General features: G+C 39.8%; 1 protein-coding gene across 1 annotated transcript in view; it reads left to right on the top strand.

The window, feature by feature from the left end:
• Positions 1 to 24774, top strand: part of PRKN (parkin RBR E3 ubiquitin protein ligase) — a 1255012-nt gene that overhangs the window by 693695 nt on the left and 536543 nt on the right. The window contains exon 6 of the mRNA XM_022562266.2: positions 13362 to 13477. Coding sequence (XP_022417974.2) covers positions 13362 to 13477 — 116 coding nt within the window. The remainder of the gene's footprint in view (positions 1 to 13361; positions 13478 to 24774) is intronic.

The raw sequence follows: 24774 nt of genomic DNA, 5'->3' as shown, positions 1-24774 counted from the left end.
AGGAAGTGCACATGGATTTATTTATGTACGTATTTCAAGTAGACTAAAATTATTCATTTGGACTGAACTAAAGATACCATTGTAGTGATTCACATAAAAGACTGTGTCTAGAACTTCAAGGATCATCCTGCTGGATTAGTAAGAATTTAAGACGATTTTATGTTGCAGAATCGTAACCACTTATCTACTACCTGGGGGCCAGAAGTGTTTTTAATTTAGAAATTTTTAGATATTAGAAATATTCTGCAGTTCATACTTTTTTTTTTTTTTTTTTTTTTTTTTTGCGGTACGCGGGCCTCTCACGGCTGTGGCCTCTCCCACTGCGGAGCACAGGCTCCGGACGCACAGGCTCAGCGGCCATGGCTCACAGGCCCAGCCGCTCCGCGGCATGTGGGATCCTCCCAAACCGGGGCACGAACCCCCGTCCCCTGCATCGTCAGGCGGACTCTCAACCACCGCGCCACCAGGGAAGCCCTGCAGTTCATACATTTTAACTGAAATATCTCCAGGAATGTCTACACCCTGTCATTTTTTTAAAAAATAGTAATTTTGCAGTGAAAAGCATGAATAGTCACACTAGGCTGGATAAATATAGACCAGAAATAATGTCATGCCAGTTCATGTCAGGTTATGCCATAAATGAATTTTCATGCCAAGTTTAGAAAAAAAAATTTTTTTGTGTTTTCAGAGCCTTTGGGATTTTTTTTTTTTTTTTAACATCTTTCTTGGAGTAAAATTGCTTCACACTGGTGTGTTAGTTTCTGCTTTATGACAAAGTGAATCAGTTATACATATACGTATCTCCCATATCTCTTCCCTCTTGCGTCTCCCTCCCTCCCACCCTCCCTATCCCACCCCTCTAGGTGGTCACAAAGCACCGAGCTGATCTCCCTGTGCTATGCGGCTGCTTCCAACTAGCTATCTTTTTTACGTTTGGTAGTGTATATATGTCCATGCCACTCTCTCACTTTGTCCCAGCTTACCCTTCCCCCTCCCCATATCCTCAAGTCCATTCTCTAGTAGGCCTGTGTCTTTATTCCCGTCTTGCCCCTAGGTTCTTCATGACCATTTTTCTTTTTTCTTTTTAAATTCCATATATATGTGTTAGCATACGGTATTTGTTTTTCCCTTTCTGACTTACTTCACTCTGTATGACAGACTCTAGGTGCATCCACCTCACTACAAATAACTCAGTTTCGTTTCTTTTTATGGCTGAGTAATATTCCATTGTATGTATGTGCTGTATCTTCTTTGTCCATTCATCTGTTGATGGACACTTAGGTTGCTTCCATGTCCTGGCTATTGTAAATAGAGCTGCAATGAATATTTTGGTACATGACTCTTTTTGAATTACGGTTTTCTCAGGGTATATCCCCAGTAGTGGGATTGCTGGGTCATATGGTAATTCTATTTTTAGTTTTTTAAGGAACCTCTGTGCTGTTCTCCATAGTGGCTGTATCAATTTGCAATCCCACCAACAGTGCAAGAGGGTTCCCTTTAATCCACATGCTCTCCAGCATTTATTGTTTGTATATTTTTTGATGATGGCCATTCTGACCTGATGTGAGGTGATACCTCATTGTAGTTTTGATTTGCATTTCTCTAATGATTAATGATGTTGAGCATTCTTGTATGTGTTTGTTGGCAATCTGTATATCTTCTTTGGAGAAATGTCCAGTTAGGTCTACTGCCCATTTTTGGATTGGGTTGTTTGTGTTTTTGGTATTAAGCTGCTTGAGTTGCTTGTATGTTTTGGAGATTAATCCTTTGTCCGTTGCTTCATTTGCAAATATTTTCTCCCATTCTAAGGGTTGTCTTTTCGTCTTGTTTATGGTTTCCTTTGCTGTGCAAAAGTTTATAAGTTTCATTAGGTCCCATCTGTTTATTTTTGTTATTTCCATTTCTCTAGGAGGTGGGTGAGAAAGGATCTTGCTGTGATTTATGTCATAGAGTGTCCTTCCTATGTTTTCCTCTAGGAGTTTGATGGTGTCTGGCCTTACATTTAGGTCTTTAATCCACTTTGAGTTTATTTTTGTAAATAAACTCAACAATTTCAGATTTTTCATCATTAGTGTATAGCAATGCAAGAGATTTCTGTGCATTAATTTTGTGTCCTGCTACTTTACCAAATTCATTGATTAGCTCTAGTAGTTTTCTGGTAGCATCTTTAGGATTCTCTATGTATAGTATCATGTCATCTGCAAACACTGACAGCTTTACTTCTTCTTTTCCAATTTGGATTCGTTTTATTTCCTTTTCATCTCTGATTGCTGTGGCTAAAACTTCCAAAACTATGTTGAATAATACTGGTGAGAGTGGGCAACCTTGTCTTCTTCCTGATCTTAGTGGAAATGGTTTCAGTTTTTCACCACTGAGGATGATGTCGGCTATGGGTTTGTCATATATGGTCTTTATTATGCTGAGGAAAGTTCCCTCTATACCTACTTTCTGGAGGGTTTTTATCATAAATGGGTGTTGAATTTTGTTGGAAGCTTTCTCTGCATCTATTGAGATGATCATATGGTTTTTCTCCTTTAATTTGTTAATATGGTGTATCACATTGATTGATTTGCATATATTAAAGAATCCTTGCATTCCTGGGATAAACCCCACTTGATCACAGTGTATGATCCTTTTAATGTGCTGTTGGATTCTGTTTGCTAGTATTTTGTTGAGGATTTTTGCATCTATGTTCATCAGTGATATTGGTCTGTAGTTTTCTTTCTTTGTGACATCTTTGTCTGGTTTTGGTATCAGATGATGGTGGCCTCGTAGAATGAGTTTGGGAGTGTTCCTCCCTCTGCTATATTTTGGAAAAGTTTGAGAAGGATAGGTATTAGCTCTTCTCTAAATGTTTGATAGAATTTGCCTGTGAAGCCATCTGGTCCTGGGCTTTTGTTTGTTGGAAGATTTTTAATCACAGTTTCAATTTCAGTGCCTGTGATTGGTCTGTTCATATTTTCTATTTCTTCCTGGTTCAGTCTCGGAAGGTTGTGCATTTCTAAGAATTTGTCCATTTCTTCCAGGTTGTCCATTTTATTGGCATATATTTGCTTCTAGTAACCTGTCATGATGCTTTGTATTTCTGCAGTGTCAGTTGTTACTTCTCCTTTTTCGTGTCTAATTCTATTGATTTGAATCTTCTCCCTTTTTTTCTTTATAAGTCTGGCTGATGGTTTATCAATTTTGTTTATCTTCTCAAAGAACCAGCTTTTAGTTTTATTGATCTTTGCTATTGTCTCCTTCATTTCTTTTTCATTTATTTCCGATCTGACCTTTAAGATTTCTTTTCTTCTGCTAACTTTGGGGGTTTTTTGTTCTTCTTTGTCTAATTGCTTTAGGTGTAAGGTTAGGTTTTGCATGGAATATGTTTTTCATCCCCTCACTTTCAGTCTGTATGTGTCCCTAGGTCTGAAGTGGGTCTCTTGTAGAGAGCATATATACGGGTCTTGTTTTTGTATCCATTCAGCCACTCTGTGTCTTTAGGTTGCCTCATTTAATCCATTTACATTTAAGGTCATTATCGATATGTATGTTCCTATTACCATTTTCTTAATTGTTTTGGGTTTATTATTGTAGGTCTTTTCCTCCTCTTGTGTTTCCTGCCTAGAGAAGTTCCTTTAGCATTTGTTGTAAAGCTGGTTTGGTGGTGCTGAATTCTCTTAGCTTTTGCTTGTCTGTAAAGCTTTTAATTTCTCCATCAAATCTGAATGAGATCCTTGCTGGGTAGAGTAATCTTGGTTGTAGGGTTTTCTCCTTCATCACTTTATAAATATGTCCTGCCACTCCCTTCTGGCTTGCAGAGTTTCTGCTGAAAGAGCAGGTGTTAACCTTATGGGGATTCCCTTATGTGTTATTTGTTGTTTTTCCCTTGTTGATTTTAATATTTGTTTTCTGTATTTAATTTTTGATAGTTTGATTAATATGTGTCTTGGTGTGTTTCTCGTTGGATTTATCCTGTATGGGACTCTGTGCTTCCTGGAGTTGATTGACTATTTCCTTTCCCATATTAGGGAAGTTTTCAACTATAATCTCTTCACATATTTTCTCAGTCCGTTTCTTTTTCTCTTCTTCTTCTTCTGGGACCCCCATAATTTGAATGTTGGTGCGTTTAATGTTGTCTCAGAAGTCTCTGAGACTGTCCTCAATTCTTTTCATTCTTTGTTCTTTATTCTGCTGTGCAGTAGTTATTTCCCCTATTTTATCTTCCAGGTCACTTATCTGTTCTTCTGCCTCAGTTATTCTGCTGTTGACCCCTTCTAGAGAGCTTTTAATTTCATTTATTGTGTGGCTCATCACTGTTTGTTTGCTCTTTAGTTCTTCTAGGTCCTTGTTAAACGTTTCTTGTATTTTCTCCATTCTATTTCCAAGATTTTGGATCATCTTTACTATCATTATTCTGAATTCTTTTTCAGGTAGACTGCCTATTTCCTCTTCATTTGTTAGGTCTGGTGGGGTTTTGCCTTGCTCTTTCATCTGCTGTGTGTTTCTCTGTCTTCTCATTTTGCTTAACTTACTGTATTTGGGGACTCCTTTCGCAGGCTGCAGGTTAATAGTGTCCATTGTTTTTGCTGTCTGTCCCCAGTGGCTAAGGTTGGTTCAGTGGGTTGTGTAGGCTTCCTGGTGGAGGGGACTAGTGCCTGTGTTCTGGTGGATGAGGAGGATCTTGTCTTTCTGGAGGGCAGGTCCACGTCTGGTGGTGTGTTTTGGGGTGTCTGTGGCCTTATGATTTTCGGCAGCCTCTGTCCAAAGGATGGGGTTGTGTTCCTATCTTGCTAGGTGTTTGGCACGGGGTGTCCTGCACTGTAGCTTGATGATTGTTGCGTGGAGCTGGGTCTTGGCATTCAGATGGAGATCTCTGGGAGATTTTCGCCGTTTGAAATTACGTGGAGCTGGCAGGTGTCTTGTGGACCACTGTTCTGATCTTGGCTCACCCACCTCAGTGGCACAGCCCTGACGCCTGGCTGGAGCACCAAGAGCCTGTCCTCCACATGGCTCAGAATAAAAGGGAGAAAAAAATAGAAAGAAGAAGATAAAAGTTATTAAAATAAAAAATAATTATTAAGAAAAGATTTTTTTTAGTTAAAAAATGCGGACAGACAGAATCCTAGGACAAATGGTAAAAGCCAAGCTATACAGACAAAATCACACAAAGAAGCATACACATACACACTCACAAAAAGAGAAGAAGGGAAAAAAAATATATATCGTTGCTCCCAAAATCCACCTCCTCAATTTGGGGTGATTCGTTGTCTATTTAGGTATTCCACAGATGCAGGTACATGACGTTGATTGTGGAGATTTAATCCGCTGTTCCTGAGGCTGCTGGGGGAGATTTCCCTTTCTCTTGTTTGTTCGCAAAGCTCCCGGGGTTCAGCTTTGGATTGGGCCCCGCCTCTGCGTGTAGGTTTCCGGAAGGCGTCTGTTCTTTGCTCAGACAGGACGGGGTTAAAGGTGCAGCTGATTCAGTGGCTCTGGCTCACTCAGGCGGGGAGGAGGGAGGGGTGCGGAGGCGGGGCGAGCCTGCGGCGTCAGAGGCGGCGTGACGTTGCACGAGCCTGAGGCGCGCCGCGTTCTCCCGGGGAAGTTGTCTTTGGATCACGGGACCCTGGCAGTGGCGGGCCGCACAGGTTCCCGGGAGCGGAGGTGTGGAGAGTGACCTGTGCTCGCACACAGGCTTCTTGGTGGCGGCAGCAGCAGCCTTAGCGTCTCATGCCCATGTCTGGGGTCCGCGCTAATAGCCGGGCTCGCGCCCGTCTCTGGAGCTCCTTTAAGCGGCGCTCTGAATCCCCTCTCCTCGCGCACCAGGAAACAGAGAGGCAAGAAAAAGTCTCTTAGCTCTTCGGCAGCTCCAGACTTTTCCCCGGACTCCCTCCCGGCCAGCCGTGGCGCACTAGCCCCTTCAGAATGTGTTCACGCCGCCTGTCCTCTCCCTGCGCTCCGCCCGAAGCCCGAGCCTCAGCTCCGAGCCCCGCCCGCCCCGGCGGGTGAGCAGACAAACCTCTCGAGCCGGTGAGTGCCGGTCGGCACCGATCCTCTGTGCGGGAATCTCTCCGCTTTGCCCTCCGCACCCCTGTTGCTGTGCTCTCCTTCGCGGCCCTGAAGCTTTCCCCCTTCGCCTCCCGCTGTCTCCGCCCGTGAAGGGGCTTCCTAGTGTGTGAAAACCGTTTCTCCTTCACGGCTCCCTTCCACTGGTGCCGGTCCCGTCCCTATTCTTTGTCTCTGTTTTTTCTTTTTCCCTACCCAGGTACGTGGGGGGCTTCTTGCCTTTTGGGAGGTCTGAGGTCTTCTGCCAGCTTTCAGTAGGTGTTCTATAGGAGCAGTTCCACGTGTAGATGTATTTCTGGTGTATCTGTGGGGAGGAAGGTGATCTCTGCCTCTTAGCCTTCCGCCATCTTGAAGCTCCTCACCTTTTGGATTTTAGAATTTCATTTTTATTTTTATATTATACATTGGACTAGGTAGCAGACCTAGCTTATACTTTTAACTTTGGTAATAGGATAAAATTTTAAAAATTGTTTTGGAATATACCAATTTTATTGATATGAAAATGGCTGTGCCATTGGACCTGACACAGTGGTGAGATGAGAAAGCTGTGTGCTTGCTGACTTCAGAGCTAAGACTTTTTCCTGCTTAGAATGGCTTGGCTTGGCACGTTGAGTGTCTGGTGCGTTTACATGCCTGTGCACATGTGCATGCTTCTTTATATGCATATCATCTATTTATTTGTTGTTAACCGAAGGACGAGCGGCCTTGGAGGAGGCGGAAAGCCTTCTGTAAGGTTTTGTCAGTGGTTGTGATGCTTACAGGCAGCAACTGACCTTCTCAGCAAAGATCTGACGTGATATTGCTTTTTGTGGGAGTATATTGATTTTCTTTCTCCTGATAAACTTGGCACATCATCTAGAGGCTTTATTAACACCTTATTGAGAGAAAACAAACATCGTTGAACACGATAGCAGACTCGTTAACTTTCAAGATTTTAGTTGTTTACTTAGGTGTAACCTAACTTTACAACTGGCGTTGTTAAATTAGCAAAGTCTACAAGTCTTATACAACCTAACAAGTTCCATAGTTATTTTATGTCCAAGCTTATATAATTATTTCCTGGATTTACATAATAAAGGGAGCCTAACGCATCAGCACGAAAACTGAGATTCGCTAATAATAAGGCACAGATGCGCAGGTCGTGGCATGGCTCATTTACAGGTTTTTCTTATGTGCCAGGCAGAGAGTATGGTAATTATGCTCATTTGTCATGTTTTAGCTTAGAGAAACTTAAAACTATCATATTCACATTAATAATGAGATTTCTGAACGGTTGATGAGACTTAAAACTAGCAGTTGCTTCTTACAAAAGAGTCTGCAGATAACCAAGTGCGGAGCTGTTGGAGCAGGCAGGCTGAGGAGAGACGGACTGAGGATACTACGGACAGAATTTCTAGGCTCATGAGAGACATTTAGATTGATTCTAAGTGACAGTTTGTCTGTTGTAACTTGGTAACCGTGAGGACCTCTTTGATAGGGATGTAAGACGCTTATTACTAGTTTTCTCATAGATAGCAATGCCCCTGTGTCCTCAGTCCCTCTTAGTTGAAAATTTGGGTGGGTAATCTTTTGACAGGTTTATTATTTAGTGTAAATATTTATGTATTTTTATTTAATACAGAACCGTATCTGAACGTATCATTTTTCCTTTTCTGGAGGCTGATTAGAATATGTCCCCACTAACAAGCAGTGAATGTTGAAGACTTTTGACTTGGCTTTGCCTCCTGACAGCGCACTAGCACGTGCTGGTGGCGTTCAGATGCACCTGCCCTTCCTCTCTCTGCTGGCACGTGGCTTGGACAGGCAGACCCCCTCTCCTTGCTTCAGGCGGGCTTTCCCCAAGCACAGCCTAGTGAGAGATAAGAGGGTGGAGAGAGGGCAGAGCTGGGATGTTTCTCCCTTTCTCTTTGGGAGGGGTCTTTGGCAGGGGCTGCATCTTATCCATCCTCCCACCTACCCCCGTCCCCCAGTCCCCGGTGATTAGATCACCCTGTGCTAATGCTGGTAATGGCAAGGAGCTTCCTGCCCTGGTTTAGTTCTTCTGGGTTTCCACCACCTTTGCAACTAGATCTCAGTCAGCATTAAATTCTCTCAACTGAACTAACTGGTATGGGCCCTGCTTCCCTAACTTGACCCTGACCCATGCAAATGGCCAGTTACTTCTTTAGTACAGACCGTAGATGCACTGTAACCTTATAGTGAAAACTGTGAGTCCCTTTTATTTTATCAAAAGAAAGATACATTGCCTTTGGGGGATATTAACTAAGAAGAAGTTGGAGACAAACATGGGATTTAACTCTTTGTAAAGAGAGACCATTTTTATGTGGAAAACATGTAATTGTTAAGCAATATCTATTAAAATTGTTAACTTTAAGAAGTTCGATAAAAGTTGAAGTTTCATGATGGAAGAAGTCAGGTCTCACTGCTGTTTTTTCAGGTTTGTGAAACTAGATTGTGTTTGAGACAAGCAGGGCTTGCCAGATGTTAGTTGTAAGTTATTTTTATAGAAATTTGGAACACATTAATTTGTGTTTAGAGTTGACGATTAGCTTCTGATTATATAAGTTTTTATAAATTGGGTTCTTGGTATTAATCCAGTTCAGATTTTGCTGCTTTATTTATTCGTTTCCATACTTTTCATTTTCCCCTTTGTTTGTTAGAAACACTGGCAGCGTCTTGAGTCAGGTAGCAGAATGGAATGAGGAGAAAGAGGTAGCTTCCAACAGTTGAACTGTTCACAGGTCTTTCCCTTGGTATAACATTGCTTTTTATGGGCATCATTCAGCCAGCAGGCTAGGCCTCTAAGATCTAAAAGGAAAGGATGAGTGGGTTATGATAAAATACGAGGCCTCAGCGAGAATGGAAGGAAAGAATCGTAGCCTTGTCCACAGAAATGGCAAAAATATGAGTGTGTTTCTAAGAACTTAAAGAATATAACTCTGTTATATTTTGGATTTTCTCTTTAGTATTAATAAGGTGAAAAGCACCTTATAGTACTAAATAACATTTAACAGGGTCACATTATAAACCCCAGCACATTTTTTAAGGTCTTACTCTGGGATTATTTTTTTTTTTCATTTTTTAAAATAGTTCACACTATCATTTGGGGAAAAAAAAAATCCTGGCCAATTACTGTCATAGATTTTAGCTCCATAGCTAATTAGGGCCTCCCAGAACTGAGTATATGGATCCAAGTGAAGTGAGCCAGCCAGTGGGAACTGCAGCTCCTGGTTAGGTGCAGGAATTCATTTCATTTAATGGGACTGGATTTGTTTGGTTTTCTTTCTTGTTTTTTTTGTAGCTGATTTTACCTGTGAGATGGCATTTGTGAAAGATGGGTGGGTCCCTTTGAGATTCTTTATTTACCCACATAAGGATCCTATATTTCCTTCACTAGAATTGACAGATGTCCCTCCGCTCAATGAACAAGAAGTTTTCTCTTCTGCACCCATAGGGGACTATATCCCTGGTGATATAGAAGTAACTTTGCTTGTCAAACCCGGCACCCACTGGAACTAGAGTAATGCCACCTCAAGCAGCCAGGCCGTGGGGCGCAACCGCTGTCATCTGGCCCGGAGTGAGCTGTTCCCTGGGTCCTTGTGGGGATCAGCTGGTGTCATGCCCCTGATGGCCAGATCTCACGGTGGTGTCAGCTTTCTGACCACACTGCTTAGACCCTGGCTAGAAGATTTTTCTGGCTTTGGCATCCTTGATTTTTTAATCTGAACAATCAAGAGAAAAACATCATAGAAAGCAGAATTCATAGACGATTACTCCAAAAGAATCATGCAGCTGTGTGTGAGATGACAACTCTACATAAGCAAGTTGAAATACCCAAGGTAGAATTTTTCAGCAAGGTTTTTCTTACTTCTGTTGTGTTTTGCTTTATTGTTTGTGTGTTTTGAACGCAGCCTGCAAATATCAGAAAGATTTTGAAAGTGCTAATGACCCATTGATTGTGCAGGACAGGAAATGATCAGCTCGTTCTGTTGATTAGTCTGTGGAAAAGGTGTTGTTACTATTGGCAGACACTTCTCCAGGGTTCTCTCAAGTTTCTGCACAACTTGTGAGGGAGCACTAACTACCCTTTTTTTCTGGATAATCTTTTCAAGGAAATTGTATAGCAAACAACCTGGAAAATAATGATAGTATCTCTCTCTAGAGTAAAAGGTGGACCTGCTTATTGTTCAGTATAATAAACACGGTGTCTCCCTTTAGGACAAAGGGAAAGTTGGCTTACAGGTCCTTATAAAAGATCTGGGTTCCCTAAGCTCAGGGTCCTCAGCTGTGATGCAGAAACCCCCCAGCTAGCTTGGCCTGGCCACTTCATCTCCTGGGAGTTGGGATGCAGAGAAACTGACATCATCATGATGTCCATACTTCATTCTGCCTGGGCTCTGAGCCATGCAGTTTTTTTGTCTCATGTCTTCTGCCAGCATCCCTGAGACGGTCTGTTAGCTTGCAAGCTGGGCAAAATCTCGGACCCTCCACCAGTTTTGCTACTCTAGCACCAGAAAAGAACCTCCTTTCACAAAAACTGGTGGAGAAGGCCCGGAAATTCACTGATGACTGATACATATTTAATATATAGAGTTGGTAATTTGTATTTTAATTCTATCACGCCATGTGAATTACTGTAATTTTCCAAACATTTGTAACTTATTATACCATTGTTTGTAAAATCCCTACCTCCATTAAAAAGGATTTTGCCTTTTATCTGACTTTTAGCTGGTGTTAGAGCAGTATGTGATTTGTTAGCTGAATGTCTACCAGTAGCTTTCTGCAAGCTAAGAAAAAATATAAATACTATTTATCTGTATATGAAATATCTTCTTGATAGTCCAGCCAACTCAGCCATTTTGGAGGAATTACTTTTCGTTATGAGTGAGCATTTTTTTCATATCTGCAAAAAGCAGTCACAGCTAGCTCTGTGTATTTCACAAGGATCAGTCATGTCCTCCAGACGTCTTGTTTTGATAGTCAAGGTTTGCCTTAACTCTTTTTCATAATACCCTTGAACTGACCTTTGAAGGATGTATATCATTTCAAAAACTTGAGCGAAAAAGGTGGCATTCCATGTTAAAAGAGAAAACAAAAACAATCAATATGATTTCCGTGCTGCTTCAAGGGAAGCCACGTTGCACTTTACAGACGTGCCTGACGGGCTCCCATCAGCTGTACTGCACACCCCACCCATCATAGCGGGACTGTTGGCACACCCTCATCTTTTGGGCTGAGGACTGCAGGCTGGCAGGTTGGCTGCTCTGTCACTTGCCCCAGGTAGGAGGGGTTCTGGCTAGCTAGCAGCTATACCATCTGGAATTGATGAGACACTTGTTCTTAAGAACAGCCTGGGTTCCTAACTCCTGGCTTGAGGACATTTCTCTGCACACTCCAGATTTTTAAGAGTGACATATTTTCCCTGAGACATGACATTATTTTCACATGTGATAAACGAGGTCTGCTACAGCCACTGTCTTCCGAAAGAATAAGTAGAGTTTACTCCCCTTACCGCTAATGTTGCTGTAACTCAGTGGTTCTCAAAAGTGTGGTCCGCAGAGCAGTAGTAACAGCATCACCTGGAAGCTTGTTGGAAATGCAAATCCTTGGCCCCGTGTCAGAACACCTGGGGTGACTCCCAGCGATGTCTAGTTTAACAAGCCTCCTGGGTGATTCTGATGCCCATTGGACTTTGACACCCACAGGTGTGGCTCGCTGTGTCTCAGGTCAGAGGAGGAGGAAGTTAGTTTGGTTACAAGCAGGGAAAGGACAGATTAAGAGTGGTGGTGTCAGATGTATAAAGAAACACTGGTAGCATTTGTTAAGTAAATCTATTGATTTTTTTTTTATTTAAGAAAATATATCTAATGCTTGTGCTGTATACTGTTAGGATACAAATGTGAATAAGACATTCCACAGATATCTCAGGGTCTTTTGGTTGGACAATCTGTGCCTGCAGGCAAAATCCAATTTGCTACATGTTTTTGTAAATAAAGTTTTATTAGGACACAGCCACATCCATTCATTTGCATATGGTCCATGGCTGCTTTTAGACAATAATGCAAAGTCGAGCAGTGCAACAAAGACCATATGGCCCGCCAAGCTGAAGACATTTAATATGTGGTGCTTTAATAGAAGTTTGCTGACACCAGGTCTAGTGTTTAAAGGGAAAATACTTTCTATATCCCAGTAGTTATACACAAACGGAGCTGAGGATTAAGTGTATATGCAAGGGGCCTTCTGTCCTCCAGTGTTACATTTGTACAGAAGTTTTGCAGTGGCACACAATTTAGCTTCATGGATGTTATTACCATGGAAGCTGTACAGACTGTTTGACAAGAAGCAGAGTACTTACCTGTCAAACACTTTGGTGTGTGAGAGGGAAAAGGGGTATGTGAAAAATACAGAAATAACAGAAGATGAAAATAAGAAAAACAAAAAATATTTTGTTTGAGAAGGGAGAATATTATCAATCAAAAGATGTATCTTGGGAATTCCCCAGCGGTCAGAGGTTAGGACTTCACACTCTCACTGCCTAGGGCCAGGGCTCAGCCCCTGCTTGGGGAAGTACGATCCCACAAGCTAAGATAAAGGAGTGTGTGGCAGGACAGGGCTGGGAAATGAACTAAGAAGGAAAGAGGTGCGGGTTTAGAACATTCCTAACTGCCTGGCAGGGGGTGGGCAGGTGAGACTCCCAGGGAATCCTGGGATGCCAAAGGGGGAGAGGCACACTCTGCTCCCCCATAAGTCTGCAATATTAGCATGCTTGCCAGTAGTTGAGATTGCTAGATTTCTTACCCTGCACTATATTCTTGCTGCTAACTGACCAACTGTGCGGTGATCCTGTAGAAAAAGCACTGAGTTTCCCTTTAAGAAGCCTGGGTTACTTCCTGGATTCACCTCTGACTGTCTGACTTTGGGCAAATCATCTCGTGGCTCAGGGTCTCCTCTTCCTCATTTTCGAGATGCTATTTCAGGCTTCCTCCTGCATCCACACTGTGTTATTTTACCAGACTCACTTCTCACCGAGAGGTGAGCTAGGGGCACACACAGAGTGTTCCCCCAGCAACCTGGCTGAAAGAGAAAAAGAAGAAAAGACTAGCAGACAATTGGACCCTTCTAAAAAGAGGACTTGTTGAATAGTTTGGCACAAGGGCATTAGTTTCCCTCAAAAGAGTTGATGTTGATTTATTTCAGACTCACACCTAATAGATCTCTTCTCTTCCTGAAGAGGTTCTTTACTGTGAAAATGTTTAGAGGGGGAAATGGCGAGCCGGATTCCATGTCAGTGATCGTATTTCTTATTCTTTCAGGAATTTTTCTTTAAATGTGGAGCACACCCGACCTCTGACCAGGAAACGTCAGTAGCTTTGAACCTGATCACAACAAATAGTCGAGACATCACCTGCATAACATGTATGGACATCAGGTAAGGGTCTGAAAACACTGTCACTCTCAACATCTGGCTTTCTCAACTTCTCTGAAAACAATAGGTAATTAAAGTCACTTTTTAATTTTTCAAAGGAGAAATCGGAAACATTTTTCTGTAAGTCAGAATGCAGCCCACCAGCCAGTATTTTAGGACCTTCCATTAAAGTTGATAAAGATGGCATTAAAATATGTAGTGTTGATCATATTATCTTACTAGGAGCATTGCCTCTGTGTTTCCTGCTGTTAAGCTGTGACCTTTATATTAATAACTCACAACATCTTTCTAAGGAAATGAACCACCTCCCAGATACACAAGGAGACAATTGCTGGAAAAATAATATTGTCTCCTGCAAGAAAAATTTTCCTGTCATTATTTTTTGGGGGTTTTATAAATAAAAGCTACTGTATTCATACACAGTTAGATTTAAGTGTGTGTGTAACTAACCACTTGATTGAATAAGGCCGCCTCTCATATCAGGCAGCAGAGGAATGCCCTCTCTGTAGGTTAGAGAAAACGACTATTTCTCCTTATGTTGACAGATTCATGCATAGGGATGTCATTAAAGCCTGCATGAGGACACCCCAATATTCTGCATTTGTATTTTGCTGATTGTTGTGTTTTTTTCTTGTTAATGCTTTATTTTTTATTTTAGAAATAATTAACTTAAAGTGTTAGAAATTCTATCCTCATGGTTAATAAGATTTTGGTTTAATTCTTTCCAGTATCTTGGGTATGCCTGAACATTTGCATGTCTGTATGGTGCGTGTGTGTGTGTGTGTGTGTGTGTGTATGTACATATGTGTGTGTGTGTGTGCTATACGTAATTGTATATAGAGTTTTGTATGTGGCTTTTTCCATTTAACATGGTAGCATGATAAGATTTCCCTGTCATGGAATATTACATGAAAACACATTTTTATAGGTACCTAAGATTCCATCATATTGTTGCTTTAATTTGCACTTCCCTGATGACATATGATGTGGAACATCTTTTTATATGCTTATTTGCTATTTGTATGTCTTCTTTGGTGAGGTGTCTGTTATGGCCTTTGGCCTATATTTTAATTAGATTGTTTGTTTTCTTTTTGTTGAGTTGTAAGTGTTTTGGGTATATTTTGGATAAGTCCTTTATCAGATGTGTGTTTTGCAAATGTTTTCTCTCAGTCTGTGGCTTGTCTTCTAATAATCTTGACATTGTCTTTTGTACAGCAAAAGTTCTGAATTTTAATGAAGTCCAGCTTGTCAATTATTTCTTTTATGCCTTGTGGCCGTGGTGTTGTATCTAAAAAGTTGTGCCATGACCAAGGTCATCTAGGTTTTCTCCTATGTCATCTTCTAAGAGTCTTATGGTTTTGTGTTTTATATGTAGGTCTGTGATCCATTTTGAGTTAATTTTTCTGAAGGGTGTAAGGTCTGTGTCTAGGTCCATTTTTGCATGTAGATGCCCCATTTTTCCAGCATTGTTTGTTGGAAAGAATATCTTTGCTCCATTGTATTGCCTTTGTTCTTTTGTCAAAGATCAGGGTCTATTTCTGGGCCCTCTGTTCTGTTCCACTGATCTCTATGTCTGTTCTTTCACCAACACTACACTATCTTGATTACTATAGCTTCATAGTAAGTCTTGAAGTCAGGTAATGTCAGTCCAGCTTTGTTTTTTCATTCAATATTGTGTTGACTATTTTGGGTCTTTTCCTCTCCAATTAAACTTTAAAATCAGTTTGTTGATATCCATAAAATAATGCTGGGATTTTGATTGGAATTTCATTGCATGTATACATTGATTTGGGAGGAACCCACAACCTGATAATATTGAGTCTTCCTACCCACAAACATGGAATACCTCCATTTATTTAGTTCTTCTTTGATTTCATCAATCAGAGTTTTGTAGTTTTCGTCATACAAGTCTTATTTCATATTTTGTTAGATTTATACCTAAGTACTTCAAATTTCAGGTGCCAATGTAAATGGTGTTTTTATTTCAAATTGCACATATTCATTCTTGGTATATAGGAAGGCAATTGACTTTTGCATGTTAACCTTGTACCTTGCAACCTTGCTATAAGTGCTTATTATTTCCAGGATTTTTTTGTCGATTCTTTTGTATTTTCTGCATAGATGATCACGTCATCTGTGAACAAAGACAGTTTTTTGTCTTCCTTTCCAATCTGTATACCTTTATTTCCTTTTCTTGCCTTATTTCATTAGCTAGGACTTACAGTATGATTTCGAAAGGAATAGTGAGAGAGCACATCCTTGTCTTGTACCTGATCTTAGTGGGAAAGTTCAAGTTTCTTACATTAAGTATGACATTAGTTGTAGATATTTTGTTGCTAGAGTGTATGAAGTTCGGGGAGTCCCCCTCTTATTCCTACTTTACTGAAAGCGTTTATCATGAATGCATGTTAGACTTTGTCAGATTTTTTTTCTGCGTCTATTGATATTATCATGTGATTTTTCTTTTTAGTCTATTGATGTAATGGATTACATTAATTCATTTTTCAGTGTTGAATCTGCCTTGTAAACTCTAGGATAAATCCCACTTGGCCATTGTGTATAATAGTTTTTATACATTTTTAGATTTCATTTGCTATATTTTGTTGAGGATTTTTCTTCTATGTTCATGAGAGATATTTGTCTGTAGTTTTCTTGTATTGCCTTTGTCTGGTTTTGATATTAAGGTAATGCTGGCCTCCTAGAATGAATTAGGAAGCATTTATCCTGCTTCTATTCTCTGAAATAGTTTGTAGACAATTGGTAGCAAGGTACGAATTTTATTTATTTTTGTGCTTACAAACATGTACTTTTGTATAAAAAGAGATTGGCATTTTTCATCTACCTTCTTAATAATAATTCTTTCTTTTTATGATTCTTTACAAGTGTATAATAACATATTCAAGGAACTCCAATGCCATTAGGCTAATTTTTCGACCTAGCAATGTAAGAATCTCTTAAGCCTTCAGTTTCCTTATAAAATCCAAGAATTGAAGTAGGGAATCTGTAAGGCTCTGACTGGTTCTGAAGAACTGCAAAAGGTAGAAACAGTCCTTGTTCACAGCCTATAAATCAATAGTATCATTTGAGAAAGCACTTGTTTGTGGTCCTGTCTTCTGACAGATGCAGAAATAAAAAATGAGGTTTTCAATGATACTGGCCTCCAAATGACACATATGTGGTTGTAATATGTAGAAAAATGTATAAGATAAATGTGCTATTCATTTTCAGATGTTAGGCTTAAATTTTAATTCAGGTATGTGATTTGTGTCTTTTGAGTTTATATTGTATATAAAATATTTTCCTGTCTCTTAAAGAAAAAAGCAAACTATTTGAGGGCTAAAACGTCCTGAGGTTTTGTGTGAGCCATCAGGTTCCCATCTGCCATCCAGCCTTGCGGTCCCCACTCCTTATTTACAGTAGTGGCTTGATCTTCATCCAATTGAGGTTATCAGTTGATAGTCTTAGGTTTATGAGTAAATAGTGAATCGAGCCAAAAGCAAAAACTTGAGCCAAAACCAGAAATTACAGCACTTGAAGGTATAATAGCTGTGCTGTTAAGTATTTACAATAGAAATTATATCAGAAAGGTTCAACACATCCCTCGATACCTCAATTGCACTCAGGAATAACAATATTCAGCCACAAAAAAATGACGCGGGCAATGCCGAAGTAAGATTGTATTCCTTCCCCAGCCAGTATGTATATCTTGGGGCTCACCCTGATATCAGGTAGCTTCGGGGGAAAACAGTATTTCTGCACCGTGAATCTTACTTTACAGAATGAGCCTTCTTAAAATTTAAAAATATAAAATTTGAAAACATAACAAAATAGAAAAATTATTACCATGATATCATTCGGCAAAAAGAAAAAAATCACCACCCTCCTTCCCTAGCTTTGCTTCTTCTAAAGCTGCCTAGTGCGTCCCTGTACTTTTCACCTTTATTCATTATTCCTGGTTTCCAAAACTGAAGACAGACTAAAAAACAACCATGTTTATAGTCAAAATTTCACCTTCCAGAAACATGTTCCATAGTCCACTTCCCAGTAGGACATTACCTCTAAGAAGCACTACTACCTTGTAATTTTCCTTAACTCTTCCAATAAAGTCTTATGTTTTCGATGTCATTGTTGTTTGATATAAATGTTTTTAAATAATTTTCTTGCTTTCAAATTTGTGTTAAGGTTCATTCAGCCTACTGAAGCAATGCCTTGGATTGCGCACTTAAAAGATTTACTTGGGCTTGGAGATTAGTAAAGGTTTATCTGAAAGTCTATTTGGACTTGTTCTTGGTGTTCCTGGGGGAGAGTGATTTGACTATGATTTGATAGTATTTTGGTATGAATTCATTTGTTGATTTAACAAAGAGAGATGAGCAATGGGTATCTTAGTTATGTTCCCTTTGAATGCATTTGTTATGTCTACGCTTCTCTTGTCAGTTCTATATAGAAGTTCCTTTTATGTTGCTTAATGGCTATCTTCTATCAGCTTTACCCTTTCTTGACATTTTGGTGTCAGATGGAAACGTATGATTTGATTCATCATCGGGCTCTGAAGAGCATTGTGAGAGACTACAGGTAGACTCACATAGGATTTAACTGAAATCTTTTTTTTTTATTGGAGTATAATTGCTTTACAATGTTGTGTCAGTTTCTGCTATACAGTGAAGTGAATGAGCTGTATGTGTACATATATTCCCTCCCTCCTGGACCTCCCTCCCACGCTCCCCCACCCCACCCATCTAGGTCATCACAGAGACTTTTTCAGTAAGTGGCTTTATTTCTGTAATGGAAAAATCCTTGAAATTTTGTGTGTGTGTTTGTGTCATAGCAGCAGTGGTATTCTTTGAGCATACAGATCTATATATTTCTCCTATCTGACCCAAATAGTATGTATACTCCTAGGTAATGTAACATGCCAGGAACAAAAAATACTTCCCTTTAAGTATGGGAGTATCTTGGAGTGTCCATCTTACATAGCATTCTAGAGAAAGGTAAATCAGAATACCAAATTGATAGTAGAATAAACAGGAGTACCTTCTGTAGTAGAATGGAATATCATAACTTTTTAAGACGAAAGAGGAAACTTCAAAGATACGTCTTCTAGCTTGAAACGAGTAACTTCACACTGTGCCCAGACCCCATTGGAGTAAGATCTCTCTACTTAAGCTGTGAGATTCTTTCCTGAAAAAGTGTGGCACACCTCAGTCTGATCCAGTCTTGAGGGAGAGCTGCTATAAACCCTTCCAGAAAGGAGAATCCTTCATGTGGGTAAAGCCTTACATTAAGGCAATTGCATTGCCTCCTTTGAAATTCGAAGGTGGTGCTTAATGACTTGTAATTCTTTAATTTCAAATTCTTTGAACGTCTATCTTACATATGAAGAAGTTGAGGCTAAGACATTTAAAAAATTACACCTGGTCTTACCACGAGGAACTGGCTGAACCAACCCACACATCAAGGCCTGTGTGTTTTTCTCTCATCACACCTTACCCCCCGCATGGTCCCAGTTTTCTCTGGACAGTAAAAGGCAAGCTATCTGGTGAGGCTGGAAGGTAGGTTTGCATGTGAAAAGGAAAATACTAGCAGTAAAGTGAAATACAAAGACAATATAAACACCAGTAAGAGTTGAAGAAAACAGCTGTATACATGCCTGTCCACTCTAAGTTGTAGGCTGCTAGAAGGATGAGGTCCAAGCTTGACTGATGTGCAAACCTGACTGATGCTATTGATACAATGTCCTGCACAAGTCTTTGCATCCAAGAGATTTACATAAATATTTGCTGGTTTGGATTAAAGTAAACCTGTTTTATTCAGTGTGACAAACAGAAAACAAATTCTTTTTGTGTGGAACTCTCTACTTTTAAAAATCCCTTCTGAATCTAATGTAATTGTCCAAACTGAGTTAAACAAAATAAATTAATCAGAAATCAGTAGAGAGTTTTAAGGCACTATTAGAAATAAGGGAGAAAGCCAAATTTCAGAGTCCTACTAGTAGGAGATAGATTACTCAGCGATATTGTTTGGGGTCAGTTACTTATAAAAACAGAAGAAGTATTTTGTCAACATTGAGACTTTGAAATGTGAGCCATGTCAGTTTTAATGTCAGTCAGTGACCTTCATTTCTCCTGCAGTGAACCCTGTAGATTTCAGATCCAAGTGGCTGCATCAGCGGGGTTTCCTGGAGATGGTACAGGTGCTTGTGCATGAAATTCACAAGCCTCACCTTTCCATTTAACTGTCGCTGCAGGTGCACAGCAGCCCCCGCTGGCACTACTAGGACAATATTGCAAATCCTTCTGGACCAATTTCGTAACTATTAAGGTCAACCTTCCATGTTGTAACCGTCTGGATTTTAAGCAGTTCATTTTCTGATGGTGGATGTTAAGAAGCGGCTGTATTCCTAAAGTATCCAAGTGGCCCTCACTAGGACTTTGGTGACAGCCGACCATTACTTTTAAGGTCCATTTTCATTGGAAATAAATGCCCACAGAGTCTTTAAAGAGCTAATTTTGCTTAGAAAAATATTGTAAGTGACTTGTGCATTTGCTTTTAATTGCAACTTTATCCTTATAATTAGCAATTCATTATAAGCTTGTGGAGGGAAAGAAATTATGTGTATTGCAAATAATATTTGCACTGATTCTTATCCTCAGAAAATTTAAACTGCTGGGATATTTCTTATTGGTAAGCAATGATATCATCTACCTCACCCTCTATATACACCATCTACGTAGTTCTTGTTTCCCATGACATTTAGAATTAGGTATTTGCAGATTTGTCCTTTGTGGCTTCACAGCTTGTAGAGCTATTTGCAACCAAATAAGCAATAGTCTCAATAACCTAGAGAACAGACAAGTTATTTATTGAAGTAAGGGTCATGATGTGTTGATTCTGTTTCTTGTTAATTTGACAAATTCTATGTCAAAGAAAACATGGCCTCAATTTTGGCATCTAAAGTACACTGGGAATGGAATTTCAAGGGTTTCTAGGTCTAGACGTAGATTTTCACAGCACTAAGGGCTGCTTCATGTGGTGGTGTGACAGTCCTTACACCATCACACCCACACATTGATGTGCAGAAGTGTGAACACAGAAGCCAGCATCCTATAATATCAATATCATGGGCAAAGCAATTTTATTCAGAAGTCTATTGTCTTTAATGCCTCCTTCTCTTATAGAGAGAACTTAAAAGTCAATCTGTTCATGCAACAGGTATTTACTGAGCTCATCTGTGACTCAAGGAACTGTTTCAGGGGCTTCAAGCTGAGATAAACATGTTTTTAAGTCGGATGCAGGGAGAGCCAGTGCCAGCTGCACAGGCTTGTAGATGAGTAGCGTGGTGGAGATGGGCTCATCCAGGCAAGGCAGAACTTGACATTGCAACTTCAGTGCATTCTCGGTGTCATTGCTATGAAACAGGGACCCAAACTTAGCTCTTTAGGCCAAGATTTCCCGGTGATTTTTTTCACTTGACCAAGACAACATTTTAAAAATACATAGGATAATTTGCTATCTTACATCCAGCCAGCTAGATACTGACATTACCTGCTATGCTGAAGCCCTTCCTCCTTTCATGTCACCCTGGAAAGAACCTTGACCCCAAAACTAAACTCTGACACCTGGTGCTGTCATTACCCGTCTCCATCCAGTTCCTCCTCCTGAGCGATTTTGTTTAAAATGTATGTTTGTATTTTTTTTAACTAAAAAAAACAAAAACAAAAAAACAGGTGCCTAAAGTCTTCTTCAGTTGTAGTGTCACTAAAACATTTAAAATTGTTAATGCCTCCAATGGATGTTTCTCTACAGATCATAATATTTTAACTGAGGAAACCTACCTCTACTGGCAGCAAGCTCAGAGAAGATTTTGATCAAGTAATCTCAATTCTAACATGTTTTTAATTAAAGTGAGCAAATATTTCTGACAGAATATTATCCCAAGTACTGTTTTTTGCTCCACTCAGAGAACCTTTCTTTGACAAGTATTTTTACAAAACAGAACTCGCCAAATAAGTTATTTTTATTTATGCATATTTTGAAAGTTCTACCACATTTAGATGCAGCAAAATCAGTTTTCTCAATTCCACTTCTTTGTGATATCAATATGGAAACTACAAATTAAAAATAGGAGTTTCACTGAAAAATTCTTCCCACCAATTGAAATATTCCAAAAGTTCAGTTATAGATTTCAGAATGGAAATCCAGTATATCATTTGAGTTCTCATCATTTAATCTTATCAGTTTCCCCCCTACTTTTACAGGGATTAGTTTCAATGTCTTCTCGCAAACCTTTTCCAGTGATTTTTTGTTACTTGAGCCTTCAAAAGCTGAAGATTTGGGACATTCATTAGTTGAATACTTTGATTAACGATTGCTAATTGATTTTGAACAAAATGCAAACAAATTTAGAAGACTCTTGTAAAGTAGTTAGTACTATTGTAGTGTAGGGGAGGAAAAAAAAATACTTTCCTTCTACCCTTCTAGGTTCTCCAGCTGGGGTTCTGACAAAAGACACAATAAAAAGAAAAGAAAGAAATGTATTAGCACATGCAACACACATACACATGGGCGTACCCAGAGATGAGTAACTCAAACAGATGGTTAGAACTTGGGCTTCTGTAGCCCCTTAGCCGAAGAACAATAAATTTGTGGAGAAGCGACAAGACGAAGGAAAAAGACATTGAACTTCTACGGGAACAGATTGTGGGAGGGTGAATATATGGTGGAACTAATGAAAGGTAAGGACTAGTAAGTAAAGTTTGCTGTATAGACTCCTGTGGTGCCCTCTGGGCTGATAAGTGTCTAAAGTTGTCTCCAGTGATTAACTTCTGTCCTTGATAGAGAGGGGAGGGGGATACATTGACAAATGTTTGTCCTGCTTTTAGGCAAATACGGGAGGGCAGAGAGCTTTTCTTATGTCTGCTCCCTCTCAATCGGCTTCAGCTCAAAATAATTCTTATGCCAAAGTGACACATTTTGGGTTGGCATATTTTGCCACCCTTCAGTTGACACTAGACTTGATTTACAAAGTAGTTTTTTCAAGGCTGAAACTTGCCTAAAAGTTGGACTGATAATGAGCTGTAGAGAGACAACGGAGATGCTTTTGTATCCAAAGTCTGTTTTGTCACAATTTTGTGGTTCAGTTACTGTCTTTATAAAAATATTTGTAAATTTTAACAACTACAGCTTCTGCTTTGACTGGTAGAATATCACAGCTTGTTTGAACACAATTATGAGTTAGATGCATCCCATGATTACTTCCAAGCATGTTCCACACATTCCTAAATTTAATAAGGACGTTGTTTTTAACCATAAGGCTGTATTCCACTGAAATATATATTCACATCATCACTTTAAGAACATATTCAGTGTGGAACTTTTAAACTGAATTTGCACTAGAATTCACAATAAATTCAGATATTTCACCATCAAGAGAATAAATTTCCAAACTCTTTACTTTGAGTCAATGAACTACGTGAAAAGAAAAACGGAACAATTATTGGATTTAACAGGTTTTCCATTTTTATTAGACAGTGACACTGACAGAAAACTATTCAGTTTAACTCCTTATGAAGTTCTTCTGGTAAGCAAGCTAACACTGACAGCTATCACTTAACTTTTTGTATATGCACAAGAAAACTTGGAATCAAAACTGAGTAAATTAACTTAGTCATTTGATCTAAATGAAAAGTCACACTTCACTGAATAATATGTAAATGCACCTTCAGAGCTGCATGTGTGAAATTGACTCTGTAGTAGATGCTGATGCTTCTTCAGTAGGTTTGTGTCTCTAGTCTTTGGTCAGTGATATTTTAAAAGTCCCTCTGGTAGATAGAAAATGTTGACTAATACCTAGGCAACTTAAATAGTCATCATTAACTTTCTTGAGAAATAGAAATTCTGTACTGCAATATTGTGATTTATAATAAGAAATATTTGTTCTCTGTCCCCCATCAGAGCCCCTAAAACCTTTGGAATTTCCTAAGTGCTGAGAGCAACAATGGTGCCTTTCATTATGTTAAGGAGGTTACTTTGGGTTGCACCTGAGAATGGGGGCTGGTTGCCGGGGGAACCAACCTTTGTGATTAGAGGGTTGGAACTTTCAGTTCCAACTTTCCCACATACCTTGCCTTTGCCTCTCTTCCACCTGGCTGTTCTGAGTTCTACCCTTTCATAATAAACTGGTAATCTAGTATGTAAAATATTTCTCTGAGTTCCGTGAGCCACTCTAGCAAATTATTGAAACTGAAGGAGGGGTCATGGAACTTCCAATCTATAACAGTGGGTCAGAATCCCAGGTGACAACCTGGAGTTGCAGTTGGCATCTGAAGGTGGGAGGGGGTAGTTTTGTAAGGCTGAACACTTAATTTGCAGAACCTGATGCTATCCCCTGGTAGATAGTGTCAGAAACGAACTGCAGGTCCCTTAGCTGGTGTCGGATCATTGTTTGGTGGTGGTGGGAAGCCTCCACACATTGGCATTAGTATTAGAATCTTATGTACTTAACATGTACTTCTTTTAACATATTAACCTATTAAACTACTTCTTTTAACATATTACTGTTGGAAGGGTTTATTCCAAAATAAGTAACTGATACCAACAATCACAGTAAACAATTGTTCTAGATTTGTAATTAATAAGTGACAAAAAGCCCTGCAGCAGAAGCCTTCTGACTACTTTTCCGTGGTCTCTATACTGTCTGTCTTCTATCTGTACATACTTCATGTAGAGTGAACCTATAAATTCCTACAATTTCCATTGATCCCACCAACTGTTGGCCTGGTGGCTTTGTGCATCTCTCAGACTTCAGACCAGTCCCAGCACAGACGGACACATGTACTTCACATGCTCTAGATGAGACAGTGGTAGAGAACACAGAAGTACGTGTGTATGTGTACCCAAACCAGTCCAGCTTATTGAATGTAGCTGATAATAATACTACTACTTTGAATAATGACAAATCTAGAATAAACACTAAATCAGACAGGATGCACAGACAAAAGCAAATATTGGGATTGTCTTGGGTGTATCTTGTCGTATCATCCTCCTATGTATGCCTCTGAGACCAGGGGTTCCGTGGCTCCACATTTGGTAACCCGAGCACCCAGAGACCATAGGAAGGATATATAACACTAGCACATCACTTCTTACAGGTAAACACCTGTGAGCTGAGACCCAAAAGTCACACTTGCAACCCTATCCCTCCTCCTTTCCAAGGTCATGTGTCACTGTTTATTGGGAGATAAATATGAACTTGAATATGAAAAAGAATGAAATGGGAGGGGATGGTGACAGTTGCTGCA

The sequence above is a fragment of the Delphinapterus leucas genome, chromosome 12 (genome assembly GCF_059928025.1).
Source record: "Delphinapterus leucas isolate spDelLeu-1000000601 "Yukka" chromosome 12, BTC_Dleu_Yukka2, whole genome shotgun sequence".
Lineage (NCBI taxonomy): Eukaryota > Metazoa > Chordata > Mammalia > Artiodactyla > Monodontidae > Delphinapterus > Delphinapterus leucas.
Note: the sequence above shows the minus strand (reverse complement) of the source record. Positions and strands in the feature narration are given on the sequence as shown.